A 17,150-nucleotide genomic window follows, 5' to 3' on the forward strand; every position below is an offset into this window, starting at 1 on the left:
CAGAATCATTGTATTTTTTTTTGTATTGGATTAAAGTTCTTAATTATAACCTTTATCTGTTTGTAATATTATATATATTATGTAAATAACCTTAATCACAATTTAATTATATGTAATATAAGAGATTGCATATTATAAAAATTAGATGATTAGATTTGTATTATTTCTAAGATTACCAATCAAATAAGAACAAAACAAACCATAATTTTAAATTTATTTATTTTTTGTTGTACTATCTAACTTTTTTTTGTCTGGAAAACTTGGAGATACTTTCATTGGACAAAAAGAAATGTTGTAGAGATCCATTAAGCCAACAATAAGAGGAAAATAAAAGCTACAACTGAATTATGTTCCGAAGACAGTAACTGCCGAGAAGAAACCAACCAACAAGGATGAATGCGAAGGCGGACAAGAAGGTGAAGAAAGCCCATCCACCGAAGGTGATACCCAAAATAAACACTATGAAAAATGGGAGATAGGATCGCACCATAGAAGCCGTATCTACCCATTGCCCCTTCAAGAAAAGGATAATCGCCACATTCACAACGTTCCACCCACCAGCGTGAAACCCTAGTCTGTTCAAGTTGTTGGCCACAAAGGAATGACAGTTGCATGTTAAAAGATTGTAAGCTCGATGTTGGAATTCTTGCGTGCTCTTTCTCAAGGCATCGTCCCAGATTAATATGCCACTTCCAGACTCTTCTCGTTCGTACACATCATCTTCGTTTACGCGCAAATCTGTACGAGGCAAATTGCAACACTGGAACCAGTACTGAATATTACTAATTTTGTTGAGAGAATCAAGTACCATAAAAGGCTCGGTATTTTGGTATTTCTCATATGCAAGGGCCTACCAAATGGTAAAACATATAATGCAAGTAAAATTGCTAATGGAAACTATAGAGTTGGACTAATTAGAAACCACAATCATTAGTTATGCAACGAAAAAAATATCTATAGTTTGGAAATTCATCTTGTCCTCCTGTTCAATATCTAACCTACTTTGATCAAGAGCAAGAACTAAGAAGACTTACCTTGTCTTTACTTATTTGGACATAGCGAGCAACTGCGCCGAATGTAAAGTTATCTACACAAACGAAATTTGGCCCAGCAAAGTCTAGAATAACTCCATCTTCTCTGCATATACCAACATGACCAATAAAAGGAACCAGCCAAGACAAGACAGGGAGTGGTGTCCACACGAGGCAGCATGGAAAACGAGCTTTTTTGGGATCAATCTGTGCAATAAGTGGTGTACCATCCGCAATCATCATTGTGTGCTCAGAGCTTTCATTTGATTCCATTGCTGCAGAGCTCGAAAGCAGACAAAACAAGTGCAAGCATGGAAGAATCAATTTCAAACGCAATAAAAAACAACATATATATGCTTCACCATGAGCCCATTTTCAACTCCAAACTTAATTAATCAGATCTAATACCACACAACAATATTGCTGAAAAAAAGGAAAATTTTAGTTCTTCATGTCAATCTCCCAATTATGTCAAGACTCGTCACTAGAAAGCACTCCAGTATACAGAAGGAATAAGAAACAACAATGATATGATTACATCTTATATGCTGGTATCTAATTGAATAGTTTTCTAGACAATTTCCAAAAGGTGTCCCAAAAAGAGTTGAATCTGCAGCTCAGACGGACTGCAGAAAAAAACTTCCTATTGCTCCCTTTCTATATGTGTGAAAAAAACGTGAAATGCCTTTATACAACCCATCCTCCAAACTCAAAAGAATGCGGAAATTAGAAATCGCAAATCAAGAGGAAGAAAGGAAACGTCGATTAGACAGCTTATTTTTAGAGTCACCGCCACAGTTTTTTCCTTGAGAAACCGGGAAAGAAAGGGAAAGCACAAGTCCTGCGAACCTCATATTAAGGGTACTGTATTTGATTACCAGTAGGAAATTATTTATCCTATGTGCCCATCCAAAGACAAGACACTTCTTCGAATATTTGGTTAATTTAAATTATTTAATTGTTTTGCTTTTATTTATCTATTTTTATGGGGTTTTGTATTTAAGAGAAAGTAGGATTGAAGAAAATAATGGATTTGAATTCTTCTAGCTCCTTTGAACAACTACCTGAGCTTTAAGAAAGTGCTAGTCTGCTAGACTTAAGGATTTATCCTAAATGATCTAGACATAAGACCATAAATGCATTATTCATTTGTTTTCATTCCTAAATCTAGTTCATCTATCAATAGTTCAAAGCAATGATAATCAATAATAAGCAAGCAAGAGTATTCAACAGATCAAGCATGTGAATCAATCATCAAGTAATCAATTTCATCAAACCAATAATCAAAAACAGATAATTATTTAAGCATATCAAGTTCTACTTTTCATGCAATCATATCTTAGACTAAGCATACATGAACATCATTTCTAAGCATGCAATTCAAATTCAAGTTCAAAGCAATTCAAAGCACGTTTACATGATGTCATGTTCTACTATCAACCAAGGCATGGAAGTATTTCATCATTCAACATTCAAGCATGAGCATTATTCCAATCAAATCACATATTCAAGTCATCATTACCAATTCATATCATCATTCGAAATATGAATTCTCTTCATACACATTGCTATTTTAGAAATAAGTTTGAAACTCAAATCAAATTCATTTCAAGAGAAGGAAAGTTGAGGAAATCAAGTATGATCAAATGATTTAATTATATTTACTTTGTTTTGATTTTTAGGCAATCAACTTGTTAAGGCTTCATTTTGAATTCAATAAGAAACAAAAAGCAATTTTCTGAAAACCTGAAATTTCCGACAACTTTGAAATTGTTTTCTTTCATTTGGCTCTAACATGTGACCCTAAGAAAATTCTCTAACCTTCATTAATGTCTTACTGTCATATGATAGGTTTTTAGCTTCAAATGACAAAGGCTAGTTTGATTTTCATTTTTTTGCAAATGTAACCGAGACACAGGACAGTCTACTGTTTTCACTTATTTTAAATGTAATTTTCATTTCAAATGTAAACGAGGCCGACCATTTGAATCTAGACTCATTAACCTAGTTTAACATCAAATAAAATGCATACCATTAAGTTCAACATCATTGTCAAAATCAATTTCGGAACAATGAGTTCATAATTGATTTTCCAACTCTGCAGCATTTCTGAATACTTGTGATTTTAGTTTCAAAATGATTTCAAATGTAAAGTTCTGAAACACAAGATGTTCAGAACAGATTTTCCTAGAAGACTAAACTCAAGGACAACATATTTTCAGATCATTTGAGAAAAAAAAAATCAAATTACAGTAGATTTAATAATCTGAAATCCTAAACTGTCATGCTTTCGGTTTTCATCAAATTGGTTTTCAATTTGACTATGTTTTGTGCAATTAAATTCACATCATCATGTTGAACTACAACTTGGCAAAATTCTAGCTCATTTCGTAAAGAAAAGAATAGCTTTTAAATCATTTAAAAGATAAGTGGACAGATACTGAAAATTGTGACACTTGACATTTTCTTCAAAACAACTCTCAATTTGTCCAAATCAACTTGATGAGATTTTAGACAAGATATAGAATTGTGACTTAACAAATTTCCAAAGCATTTGAATAATTGGATAATTGACAAATTACAAATTCTCAAGCAATTTTGAATAGAAAGTTTTAGAAATTAAGCTTTGACATTTCTTGCCAAATTAATTAACTATCAACAACACCTTGGAAACTCGATTAAGACATGAATATAGATATTCAAAGAAAATTCAATCTCAAGTAAAGATCGAAATCACAAAATCCCATTATATCACCTCATCCACAAACTTCTTTTAGAACTTTGAGACCACAAAATCAACCATATTTGATTCAATCTACATACACTTTCAGCTAGAGTTCATCTCAAGCATTTACACAAACACTTTGCATGAAATTCAACGAAGATCAAAGCTGGAAGAATAAGCATAACATTAAACCTCTATTTCATTTCACCCAAGAATCATACTCAAATATATTTGCAATCTACTTATCATTCCGTACTTGCAAAAGATTAAATTTTCACTTCTAAATCATCTAACAATCCATTAAAGTCTCTAGATTAGGGTTGTACCTTAAAAGAATACTAGGCCAAATCAAATGAAGAAGAACCGGTTGCTCACATCGGCCCAAAGAAGCTCCAGTCCTCCTCTAGATTCTAGGATCTTCAATGGAGACCTATCACAGATCGGCAATACTCAAGAGATCACAATGGAGTTTTTTTTTTTTTGCGATATTTTGACCTCTCTTGAATATGCAGATGGTGAAAGAATTATGTTGTAAGATAAATTAAATACTATTTTTTTCTTAAATATATTTTAAATAATTATAAATTTTAATATTAATTATTTTATCTATTTAAAATATTATTTTATTAAAATTTATATTGTAATTAATAGTTTTAGTGAATTATTTAAAATAATTTAAAATTTCAATTAAATTATTCATATATTAATAAATCATAATCTTTTTTTATTATTATTATTTATTTTTATTTAATAAATATAATATAATATTAAATTTTAATTATTCATATATATATATATATATATATATATTAATAAGTCTAATTTAAATTTATAAAAAATTCAGTAATTTAATAAATTATATTATAATAAATTCAAATATTTTATTATTGATATTATTTGTTTATAATTAATATATATAATTTCAAATATTAATAAAAAAATTTATATAAATATATATGACTATTATTTTATTTGAGATTTATTAAATTATATATATATATATATACAAATATATATAATCATAAATATAAGAAAAATATATCAAGATAATATCTAAGTATAAATATTTTTTAAGAGTAATTAAACACTCTTTTTTTTTCTTAAATATATTATAAATTTTAATATTAATTATTTAACCAATTTAAATATATATATATATATAATTATGTATTAATAAATCTAATTTAAATTCCAAAGAATTCAGTACTTTAATAATAAATTATCTCTTATTTTATTTGATATTTATTAAATTATATATATCAATATTACAATAAATATAATCGTAAATAGAGTAAAATATATCAAGATAATATAATACTCTTTTTTTCATAAATATATTTTAAAGAAATATAAATATAAATATAAATATTAATTATTTAATCTATTTAAAATATAATTTTATTAAAATTATATTGTAATTAATAATTTTTTCAATATTAATTGTTTAATCTATTAAAAATATAATTTTATTAAAATTTAGATTGTAATTAATAATTTTAGTCAATTAATTTAATTATTAAAACCAATTTAAAATTTCAATTAAATTATTCTATGTATTAATAAATCATAGTCTACATTAAATGTATTTTTAATTTTATAAACAATTAAACATATATTATAATAAATCCAAATATTTATAATTAATATTATTGATTTTTATTAAATAAAATAATATTAAATTATAATTAAATATTCATATATATATATATAATATATAATTATGTATTAATAATTTATTAATATATATTAATATAAGTGTATTACTTTTATCAAATTTGATATTGAATTAAAAATATAAAATTTTATTAATTTGTTTAAACAATCCAAATTGTATTTTTATTTATTATTTTATTTTTTTTAAGTTATAAATTCAAAAATATACTTAAAAACATTTTTCTTATTTTATTTTTAACTGTTTTAAGTTTATAAACAAATCAATGCACATATATATTCAAATTAATTACCGTTCTCACAATTTAGACATTTTAATAATTAAGAATAATTATATATATATATATATATATAACAAAAATAAATAAAACTCTTTAATTCATTTTTTTTTTTTAAATATAATTTTATATAAAAATTTTAACTAATTTTAATTGGTTTGAATATAGGATGCTATGTTGCTATCACCACTTCAACTATCCGTTATAAATCAATTTAATTTAATTTTAATATATATAAAACATTAAATAACTCTAATTTTAATATTTAATTTTATTATAACTGCCCATGAAAATTGGGAAATTAAACTTTCTTTCAAATATATTTTTTATTAATATTTTATTTAATTAATTAGTTGTAAACAATCATTTCAAGTATATTTTTAGTTTATAGTTATAAAGTTTTAATGAAAATAATTATTTATTCCTAACCTCAATTTTTTTAAACAAATTCCACATTTAAAGTTGCTAATTTGTTGAATAATTGAATATTATTTTTATTATTTTTTTTATTAATGTTTGTAAATTATTTTTACATCTTTACCTGGAATGTGGTTACATCAAATTTAATTTAAATATATATATTTTTTGCAATATGATATTCTGATAAATCCAAATCTTTTAAAGATTTTATTTACAAATAATTTAAAGAAAACTAAATTGTCCCTAGATTTAGGAAGAAGTTTATTTCTTTATTTATTTTTTCTTACTTTTAAATTTTTTAACTCTAATATTATTGGACACGAAACTCAAAATATTTATAAAAAACTAACAAAAAATAATATTCTAATATAAACAAAAATAAATTTATTATTAATAAAACTCATTATACCAAAACAAACTTTTAAAGTAAATCAAACCAAAACATTAACATCTAAAAATATAGTTCAAAACATAACACTATTTTGCAATGGTCTTAGAGTATTAGAATATGAATACATTACCATTCTATAGGACTCATCTTCCAACATGCATATTTTTTTAGCCTTTTCATCATCCATATTCAAACAATAGCTATATATCTGTTTGTTAAACGCTATAAGTAGTGTGTTTCCATTGATCACCCTAAAATCTGAAACCTTTGAACCAAACTCCGTTAAACCGATATCCATAGCCCTCTTCTTCAATATATGTGTCCATGAGCTATTTTCATAGTTTTTTGTCACCCATACGTTGATCATGTCTTTTCTAATTTTAACTAGACATAACCGACAATTTTGTCCTTCCTCCTTATTATTTCCCCATTGAAAGATACCCATTTGACATGTGAAATGGTTCCGACCCTTCCTTGCACGTTTGGGAAGATTTAGGAACGTGGTCGTGCTGTTCATTATATTGTACGCTACAATATAGGGGAAATAGAAAGACCTGTTTGATTGTAAGTAAGAACAATTGAAATCCGATAAATAATGAACCACTCCCTTATCGTAGTAAACATTGTTCTTGTTTATTAAGTTTCTGCTTCCTAAGTTAATGTCTCTACCAACGAATTTCCACTCTCTTGTTTCATGATTGTATATCATAGATTTGAAAGTAGTTGGCCAATCTCCATCCTCGTCTATAATGATCATTAGAAGAAAATCATCACCACCAAGTTTAGAATCACATTCAAATATTACCTTATAGAGCATATTATTCTCCCATATCAAAGAGCTATCTGGGGCAGGAATTGTCATCATGGTTTGAGTGGCTGGATTGCAAATCAAGAAAGCCTCGTTTGAAACGTAGTTTCCCGCCTTTTTTTTACAAAATAGAAGTCCACCGCTGGAGGCGAGAATACTTGTATTCTCGCTCAAGTACTTGAGTGAATTGTTTGGAATTCCCACGTCGTTGTCGTATTCAGGTAACAAAGTATGGTGGGAGAAAAAGTGTGGTTCTTGTTGGACTATAAAACTCATATCATTCAATTTATTCATGGTGAGCGCCTGTTGTTTGGCGAACCAATCATCGAACAAAAAGCTTAAGATGGGATCTGAGAATGATCTAATCCTTAGAATAGCTTTAGCGGGTAACTTAGAAAAGATTTCGTTAGAAAATAAATAAAAAACCTGATCAGCCGCCGCCATGAAATTAAGAAAGATAAACTTAATAGTAAGATCTAACTAAACTCAGATATTCTTATATCTCTAGATTGATTCTTCTTTCTCTCTTGATTCTAGGATGACCCGATCTTTTTCTCTGTTTTTTTCTATATTACCTCTCTTTACAGAATGCCTCTTTAGGTTAGGATTTTATATTTATAGGAGATTATGAATACATCTTATTTTATTTCAAATTAATATTAAAAATATTTATAACCATAAATACAGGAAAATATACCAACATATTTAACTATATATATTATATTATAAGTATCTAATATCCAAATATTTATTATTTATTTTATTGATTTGTATTTAATTAAAATATTCTTAATAATATATATATATATATATATATATATATATATATATATATATATATATATATATATTCATAAATCATAATTTAATTTTAAAAATGTGGCATATTCTTATAAATTTAAACCATTTATTATTAATATTATTGTTTTGTAATAAATACAACTAATTTTAAATTTTAATTAAATTGTTATATATATTTTCCTTGTATTACTAACTATTCATTGGGTTGTAAAAATTAATTTATTTTATAATTTGATAAGATATATTTTTAATTTAAAATTAATATCAAAAAAGTTTATATTTAAAAAGTTATTTAATAAATATTCATTTAAATTAATAAATATTGTATGGTCAAATAAATTAATAAAAAAAAATTAATTATAAATAATATATGTATAGAGAACATATAAAAATTATATTAATTTTATTAAATGTTTTATACATTTAATTATTTATATTTTTATATATTTAAATTATTATTTTTATATAATAATATAATAAATATTATTATCAATTACTATTTTTACAAATATTACTCCATACTAATTAATTTAAAATATTTTAAAATTTATAATACAATATTAAGTGCTTATAATATCTACCAACACTTATCTTCACTTTAAAGACTGTATCCTCACTTTAAACACTATGCACTAACCCACTCATATTTATTTTGCTAATTTTGATCACATTTGAAATCTGATCATTCACTTAATTCATCATATCACACTACACCCTTATTTTGGGTATTTTGATCACATTTAAAATCTGATCATTCCTTGATTCAAAATATCACATTACACCCTCAATTTGATCACATTTAAAATCTCACCATTCCTTTAATTTATCATCGCACCCCGCATATACTATTATCATTTTAATCTTATAATACCCCTTATAAAATAAATTTTGTATTAATTGAGACTTGAATCCTAATTTTAAATTTGAAATTTGAACATTTTAACCAATACAACACTTGTGATTGTTAAATTTATTTTATAATTTTATATATGTATATATATATTTTTGTATATAAACTCATTAAAATGAGACAATTAATAATAATAAAAATAATAATTATTTTTATTTAAATATATAACGAATTAATAAATAGGTCTTACAAAATTGATAAAAATTTAATACAAAATTTTAAAATTATATAAATTGCAATCGTCCATTTATCAAACTTTAAATTGAATTTAAATATAAATCATTATTAACTTATTTAGTTACATTTATCAAATTTTACATTAAATTTTAATATAAATAATTTATTAGTTTAGTTAATTAAAAAGTTGAACATCATATTTTGTATAAAATTTAAAATATAAAGTCTTATTAGCGTAATTGATTAAATGATTATATATGTTGCAAGTTGAAAACATACTGATAACATTTTTAATTTTATTTTTAAGTTTATTGACGGGTCAACCGACACAAATATTTATTTACTCTCACATATATCTAAATTAAGTAAACTTTCTACCTGATAATACTGACACTTTGAAATTAAACTTTTATATATATATTAATATTAGTTTAAATGTAAAAACTATTAATATTAAAAAATTTCTAGAAGTAATCTATATCTATTAAAATGATTAAGGTGTTAACTTTTTTTTATTATATAAGGTGATAAAAATTATCAATATTATAAGTATATTAAAAATACCTACCTCAATATTATTTAATTTAAAATTATAAATATTTTAATAAATTATTAATAACTACTCATTAACCGTGACACCTTGTTTATTAAATTAAAATTTTTTTTAATCAATTATATTTTTCTTAATTAATTTTTCAATAATATAAATTATTTAAAATTATAATTATTACACCTAACTTATTAATATATATATAACTTATATAATATATTATTTCACAAATTTAAATATATAGATTAAAATAAATTGGGTGTAAATTATACAATTTTAATATATAGATGACATAATATAAAATAAATTGTGGGTAAATTATACAATTTTAAAATGTAGATAAATTGTGTGTATATATATATAAATAAATAATTTAAATTTAGTTGCTAAAAATAAAATAAAAACCCAACCCGTTTTTAACCATAGGTATAATATATATATATAGATGATTGACGATTTCTAACCCTATTTCACGATTCTTTGTCCGACTCAAGTTCCCTAGTTTGTGAAATTATTTTTTATGGAAACAAGTTTTGTAACTCAAAAAAATGGTACACTTTGAACACTATATGTGTAAAACTAAACTCAAATGATGATACATACAACAAGCTCCGTAGCTCTGTGCAATTTTTGAAAGTCATTTAACTCTCCATACAATAATGATTTAAGACTTTCAGTAGCTTATAAATCGATTATATGCTCATTCTTGATCATCTCCCTTCAAGTATCCACAATTTTTAGAATAAGTTCAAACTTAGGCGAATCCTAATTAATGATATTTTTAGGATTCACTAGAAAACTTCTATGTCATTCATAGTTCATGGTAGAGTCTAAAAACCAGGCAGTTATGAACTCAAAAGCTTAAGATCATAAAATTCAAACGGTGACTTCAATTATAAGTAGAATTACAACTTACAAATGGTGTAGACAAACTCCTATGTGCTTTAGGATGTCATCCACTAAGTTATTTCGAAGCTTTAAGCTCTCTTCTAAAGTTTGACGATTTTCCGGTGAAGTCTCAATCAAATTTCTCTCAACTTCTATTCTAACTCTTCTTTCTCTAATCTCTGCCATTATAAATGACATGGACTAGCTATATATACGAATCCTAGCTTATAATTTGATCTAATCGACTCTAGAATTGAAATCTCTAATTTAACCTTTGTTTGTTGTAGCTTAAAATTAGCCGAACTTGGGAGTCAATGTTGGATTCGAGTATTCTATTTGATGTCTTTTTAGATCGCGGTCAACCCAAAATTGTCTCTTGGCGAATGGTAGCTTGTGGAGAGAGCTGCAATTTCGGACATGAGGTTGTTCGTCGTGTTCTTAAAGGATGCAGCTAAATAAGATGAAGACTCGCCTTTTCCAAAAGACTAACAGATTTATTTGGGTTTCACTCTTTATTACTGTTTATAATATCTTTCAAAATAGTAAATATCATTCATTATCCAATAATATCAGAATTAGTAATTCACTTAAAGTTGTTTTTTAAGATTAGTGTGTATTACATTATATCTCAAATAAATATTTAAATACTTGCAATTTAACTAATATATCAAAATAAACTCCAACCATTAAGCTTAATGTTCCTTATTGAAAAAATTATGTTAAAAATATAGTAACAAAATGCTCTTATTTTATTTATTTATTTTAGATTGTGAAATATTAAGAACAGAGACATTGATGAAGAATTGGATTGAAGTAGTTGAAGAAAGAAAGATAAGAAGAACCCTTGATAATCTTTATTTATGTATACTATATTATTTGTAAGTATTGAAATCAATTTTCTCCATTCAAATATATATAAGAGCTAACACACTAAGGTATTTAAGTGGTAATAGTGGTTCTTAAGCCTTAAATTGAAGAGAATGATTGTTGGGTTAAAATGTGGTCTCTATTGATTTCATCTCTTAATTTATTAACCTAAAATTGTGACCATTCTGCAATTTCATCTTCAAAGATTTTTACTTTAATTCTAGTGTCAAATTTGTATATCATTTTGATCAACTATTGAGCTTCACATCATAAATAAAGATTATCAATGGTTCAAATGAAGACCATTTCAGCTTCTTCAAGGTCATTATAACTAGCCAAACAAAGTTTGAGACAATGGTAGCCCTTGAGAAACTAGAATTGTGTGTCAATTGAGGGGATAAAACATTAATATGTGTTCTTATTAATCTAAAACTATTTGTTAGTAGTTAATAGGATTGAAGTCATTGATTATGACATATAACTATGCCAAACATTAATAGGGAGGGTTCTAATCATTTGTCACATCAAATTTCCATCAATTTCTATTAATAGAAGATTCTTTTTCAGGGTTACTAATGTGTGAGATGTTTAAATAGCATTTTAAATAATTTAAAAAAACAACCATTATTATTTCATCAATCTTTCTATTATAATCTCTAATCAAATAACCCTATACCTAACATTTCTTAATTTTAATTTTGCTAAGTTCATTTGTTAACAAAAACAAAATCATCTGTTTTTTTTTTTCTGTATTCAAAGGGTTGGTTTAAAAACCTATATTGTTGCGCGACAAAACGAAATCCAACTCCTACAAAATGGCGATGAGAGAAGAATTATATAAAGGCCAAACAAACATGGCTTAACTTTGTAGCATTTTTATTCACAAAATAAGCACTGCCTAATACTTATTTAGCTGTAGGGGAATCTGCCTTAATTTGGAAATTAAGGCAGCTGGAGCCAGGAGGCTTTCTCTTGTAAATAAATATCCCATTGGTTAGGCCTCAATTTTTTTGTATAAACAAATCAGTATTTCGAAACGTGGGATGACAGTTCTTGTTAACTAAGGAAGCAAAAATGAATCTCACGAGACAACTCGAGTACACTCCGGCATTTTCATCCTTCTTCAAGTTCTATTTGGGATATATGAGCACTAATACTTTGGTAAGCCTATGTATGTTAATAACAAAATTTATTGATTTCTATTCTCGGGTATGCGTGATTTATTCGATTTTTCCTTCGCCAGCAAATTCCCACAGGTTTTGTTGCACAAATGAGAGGACTCGTACCGAAAAAATGTATCTTGAGAAATGATAAAGGAAAATGTTGGAGGATCAATGTTGAAATGGTGGGACAAGACATGTTTTTCACAAAGGGGTGGTCAGTATTTGTCTTAGAGAACTCACTTGACGATGGTCATTTACTAGTTTTTTACTATGATGGGGAAATGACTTTCAACTTTACGCACTATGATCATTCGGCATGTGAGGTCGAAGAAGAAGAAGAAAAGTCGACTAAGAGGAAGAAGTGGCATACTTGTTTTTCTTCTTCTTCAATCTTCAAATACGGGCTTGTTAAGACTCCGGAAAACCCTTTTTTCGTGACGAAACTTCAAAGAAAGAAACCAAATGGACTGGTATTAATATTGAAGCCTCCATCTATTAATTTTACATTTTTTAATTCTAAATTAAAATCATTGTTTTTGTTTTTGTTTTTGTTTAATATTGTTGAAGCATGTTCCTGCTGATATAATGAGAAACTATGGCATTAAGCTTCCTTCAACAGTTTTGATGATCGATCAAGAAGGGAGGCAAATCTATACGGAGGTGGTGACGTGGACAGATGGGAGGACGAGGATTGTGGAGGGATGGAAGTTATTTGTGAGGAACAACAACCTTAACGAAGAAGACAGGTGCATTTGTGAGATCGTGGTCAACGATGATCAACCACCGCAAGTACTCTTCTTGAAGATGACGGTTCTTCGAGCTGGTTCATGGCTTCCCAAATTAATAGGCCGTCATAATAATTAATTAGTATTGATATGTTATTTATATGTTTGTAATTTGAACTTTCCTTAGTCTGTGTTCTGTTCTTGTTTTTTTCTTTAATTATCGAAGTCTGAGTTTGAGTGTGTAATCAATTACTATTATTATCTAATATATATATATATAAGTCTTTATTTTATTATAAATAAATTATGCTCCATCAATTTCGGACATGAGGTAGTTCGTCGTGTTCATATGAAGACTCACCTTTTTCAAAAGGCTAACAGATCTTGGCGTTCCGTTAGGTAGGCAGGCATTGGAGCGGTCTGTTACAATTAGTTATTCGGTTAAGTGCGCTCTAGTGTGGCACGTTTTTGTCCCTTGGATCAATCTCGGCATCCTAACAACCGTCGGATGACCCTGTTGTAGGCTTGTAGCAATTCATTCGTTCTATACGGACTATTTTCTTATAAGAAATCAAACACAATATTAAATTTCAATTATATTTTTTTATTAATAAATTATTTATTTTTCTTATGTATTTTAATTTTTTATTATTATCATTTATTTATTTATTTAGTAGCACTTTATTTTATTATATATTAGTTACATTGTCTTAATTATTTTATTTATTGATCACATTATTTAATTTTTCTGGTGTTAAAAATTAGTGTTTACACTAACCAGTGGTATAAATTCGGACCATTTTGATCCAAATTTAATTGACGGTAACATCAAATATATTCACTAACAATTTTTCATCATGAAAAAAAAACAAAATGTTGATAAACATGTGAATAAAACGAAGATTAATGTGAAGTGAATGTGTTCGTGTGAAGAGTTAGTTCACTTTTATCATGAAATTAAGTCTTCTAAAATGAAAATTAAAACTTAATTATTATATTTATATATTGTTATTTTAAAATTATTAATTATAATAATGATATATTTTGAATATTATGTTATTCTTGTTTAATAAAAATAATAATTAATAAATAAAAAATTCATAGAGCCATATGAAGAGCTTCACTTGTAGTTGATGTACACTCTTATGTGAATTGTGAAGCACACTCTTCATATAAATAGAGTACATAACTCTATTGTTTGTGACGAATTTAGGAAATTGAATTAAAGTGGAATTGAAAATAAAAATGAGATAAACTAAAAAAAATAACATAAAATTTATGTATAATCATAAATTTTGCACATTTTTCTATGAATAAAAAAATTAAATAATTATTTAAATTAAAAAAAAAAGAAATTAAAGCATCTTATCACATTTTTACCGTAATATAAATATATATTTTCGGAATGGCTCTCTAAAATAGATCCGTCCCTTATTAAATATTTAAAAATAATTATTATTTATTGGAAAATATTATTTGAACGTAAATAAAAAAAAAATTGGGAAATAAAAAATTGAAAAAACACTCGCATAAGCATATCAAACAAACTTTACAAAATAATTATTCAAACTCATCAAACCTCTTTAATCAATAATCAAACAAATCTATATAAATCTCTATCATCTCTCTAAGGCTAACGGCCTAACCTCAAACGGGCAAGTTAGGATTGGCCTTAAGCGCAGTCTAGCCCTCGAATGGTTCTGTCCCTACCTGTTGAACGGCCTAAATGAAAACTAATATATTTAACATATTTTGTTTTTATTTTATTTATATTAATAAAATACGCTCTCCTACCTTCCCCAAATATACTGTTGTTTGGATACAGCCTACAGTGAATCAGTGACCATGTGAATTTTATCTCACATATCTCATCACATTTTTTTCCTAATGAATCTCTTATCTTGTGACTTTATATTTTCATTTTGGTTTATCAAATATATGATTCATATTTTTTAATACAAGCATTGTGACCTCACATTGTTAATCAAATATTTGAATTATATTTTTTAACCACTTTCAATTGTTATCGTCTATTATCCATCGGCAAACCAATCCCAATCACCCTTGGTTACAGAGTTGTACTTATTTTGTTAGGTTGCAAATTCGAAACATACATAAGTGTATTAAGTATCCATTTACTCTCACATATATATTCAAATCAACCATAGTTTTCGACCCGGTAATTCGAATACTTTGAAAATTAAGCATTATTTTATTTATATATCAGTTAGTTAAAAAATTGAACTTATATTATTAAGAATGTCTCGCGTTCATTAAATTTGGTGTTGAATTTAAAATATAAAATATTTTTAGCCTAGTTGGTTAAAAAGTTATATTTGTTTTTGTTAGGTTGCAAGTTAGAAACATACATATAACATTTTTAATTTTATTTTTATCGTTTTAATTTTATGGGCGGGTCAACCCACAATCCGACCCAAGTATTCATTTACTCTCACATATACAGTATATCCAAATTAATTACAGCTCTCGACCCAACAATGTCAAATTCACAATACAATTCAAGTAGCCAAAATGTTTTAATTTTGCCAATCTTTGCTTGGGTTTGGTCTAGACATAATTGGACATTTGAAGTTGTAAACATAAAATTTTATCATCCCAATTTATTAATTTTAAATAACTATTTTCAATAAATAAATTCAAAATAGAGGCCAACACAAAATTAAATAATTATTTAAGATAATTATTGTATTAATTAATCCCGGATTAATTAAAATAAATGTCAAAATAAATCAAATAAAATGATTTGAGATAAATGTTATACTTGTTTTATCCTAAATTAATTTTGAAGGGATTCATATAAATTAAATAAATAAATTAGAATAAATGTTGTATCCATTTAATCATAAATTCATTATTTATATGACCTTAAAGTATAAAAAATAAAAATAGACAAAATATATTTTATATTTATTAAATAATTTTATATATTTTATAAGATAAAATAAAAAACAAAAGAGAGAAAGAAAAACAAATTTCAAAGAAGCTCAAATGGTGAAAAAAAATAAATGTGTGACCGAAAACACGAGCGAACGTTGTAGTGGGCCAAGCAACCATCGGATGCAGCGATGACTATCATCCCACGGATGTTGACCCATCGCGTCGCCCTCTATAATGAAAGCAAAGCGCTTCCGTGTAGCAGCGGATCAAGGAATTACATACTAATGCCCGCACCAACGAAACACTAGCCACTAGCGTAGGATGACAATGAGTACTCTACCCGTCGGGTAATAAAGTACTCATTCTCGAACTTGATTTTCATTTTACTACACATCCCCGAGCTTAAACCCGACAAATATTTTTATTTGTATTATCATCCCCAATTTATCGAGTATTCAATCTCCGACGGGTACCCTATTACTCAATTAAATGTATAATATTTTTTATATTGAAAAATAATAAATATAATTTTATTGTATAAATAATTTTAAAACTAAAGATATAAAAAAAAATAGAAATATTACTTTAAAAAAAAAAACTATATACTTAGGTGAGCGGTTGTTATTAGAATTTAAAAAAAAAGAGACAATATTGGAAAAAATAGAGAATATAATGTTGAAAATAAAAAATGATGAGAGAAATTATATTTTTTTTTTTTTAAATGTAATGATAAAAAGACATTAGAGAGAATTTTTTTTGGGTTGACGTGAAACATGGGTAATAGTATAATAAATGATGTATATCTATTAAAATAATTGTAATGATTATAAATTTGAAAAGACACTTC

The 17,150-nt window shown here is 26.1% G+C and overlaps 3 protein-coding genes across 4 annotated transcripts; 1 reads left to right on the top strand and 2 right to left on the bottom strand.

The window, feature by feature from the left end:
* Window positions 1–202: 202 nt before the first annotated feature.
* LOC124932619 (protein RTE1-HOMOLOG-like) lies at window positions 203–4,253 on the bottom strand. Of its 2 annotated transcripts, none has more exons than XM_047473278.1 (3): window positions 4,083–4,253; window positions 1,035–1,314; window positions 203–760 (listed from the first exon to the last, which is right to left on the bottom strand). In XM_047473278.1, the coding sequence occupies exons 2-3, from the start codon at window positions 1,302–1,304 to the stop codon at window positions 335–337; spliced, it is 696 nt and encodes a 231-aa protein (XP_047329234.1). In that variant the 5' UTR covers window positions 1,305–1,314; window positions 4,083–4,253; the 3' UTR covers window positions 203–334. The 2 variants fall into 2 exon arrangements, with proteins under 2 accessions (XP_047329234.1, XP_047329233.1); XM_047473277.1 differs by having other exon boundaries at window positions 1,035–1,306; window positions 4,083–4,252.
* A 2,336-nt stretch (window positions 4,254–6,589) lies between these two features.
* On the bottom strand, window positions 6,590–7,768 carry LOC124929885. Its single transcript, XM_047470267.1, has one exon. The coding sequence runs from the start codon at window positions 7,766–7,768 to the stop codon at window positions 6,590–6,592; it is 1,179 nt and encodes a 392-aa protein (XP_047326223.1).
* A 4,823-nt stretch (window positions 7,769–12,591) lies between these two features.
* LOC124929886 (B3 domain-containing protein REM20-like) lies at window positions 12,592–13,544 on the top strand. The gene is made up of 3 exons (XM_047470268.1): window positions 12,592–12,678; window positions 12,761–13,150; window positions 13,248–13,544. The coding sequence occupies exons 1-3, from the start codon at window positions 12,592–12,594 to the stop codon at window positions 13,542–13,544; spliced, it is 774 nt and encodes a 257-aa protein (XP_047326224.1).
* Window positions 13,545–17,150: the final 3,606 nt, after the last annotated feature.

This window comes from Impatiens glandulifera, chromosome 3 (genome assembly GCF_907164915.1).
Source record: "Impatiens glandulifera chromosome 3, dImpGla2.1, whole genome shotgun sequence".
Taxonomy (NCBI): Eukaryota; Viridiplantae; Streptophyta; class Magnoliopsida; order Ericales; family Balsaminaceae; genus Impatiens; species Impatiens glandulifera.

What these genes read in the sequence shown, in the direction of transcription:
- LOC124932619 (XM_047473278.1), bottom strand. Translation starts at nt 1,304, where the DNA reads ATGGAATCAAATGAAAGCTCTGAGCACACAATGATGATTGCGGATGGT. An exon ending in TCCAAATAAGTAAAGACAAG is followed by an intron (nt 761 to 1,034) that starts GTAAGTCTTCTT and finishes TACTGGTTCCAG; the next exon opens with TGTTGCAATTTGCCTCGTAC.
- LOC124929886 (XM_047470268.1), top strand. Translation starts at nt 12,592, where the DNA reads ATGAATCTCACGAGACAACTCGAGTACACTCCGGCATTTTCATCCTTC. An exon ending in ATATGAGCACTAATACTTTG is followed by an intron (nt 12,679 to 12,760) that starts GTAAGCCTATGT and finishes TTCCTTCGCCAG; the next exon opens with CAAATTCCCACAGGTTTTGT. An exon ending in GAAAGAAACCAAATGGACTG is followed by an intron (nt 13,151 to 13,247) that starts GTATTAATATTG and finishes ATATTGTTGAAG; the next exon opens with CATGTTCCTGCTGATATAAT.
- LOC124929885 (XM_047470267.1), bottom strand. Translation starts at nt 7,768, where the DNA reads ATGGCGGCGGCTGATCAGGTTTTTTATTTATTTTCTAACGAAATCTTT.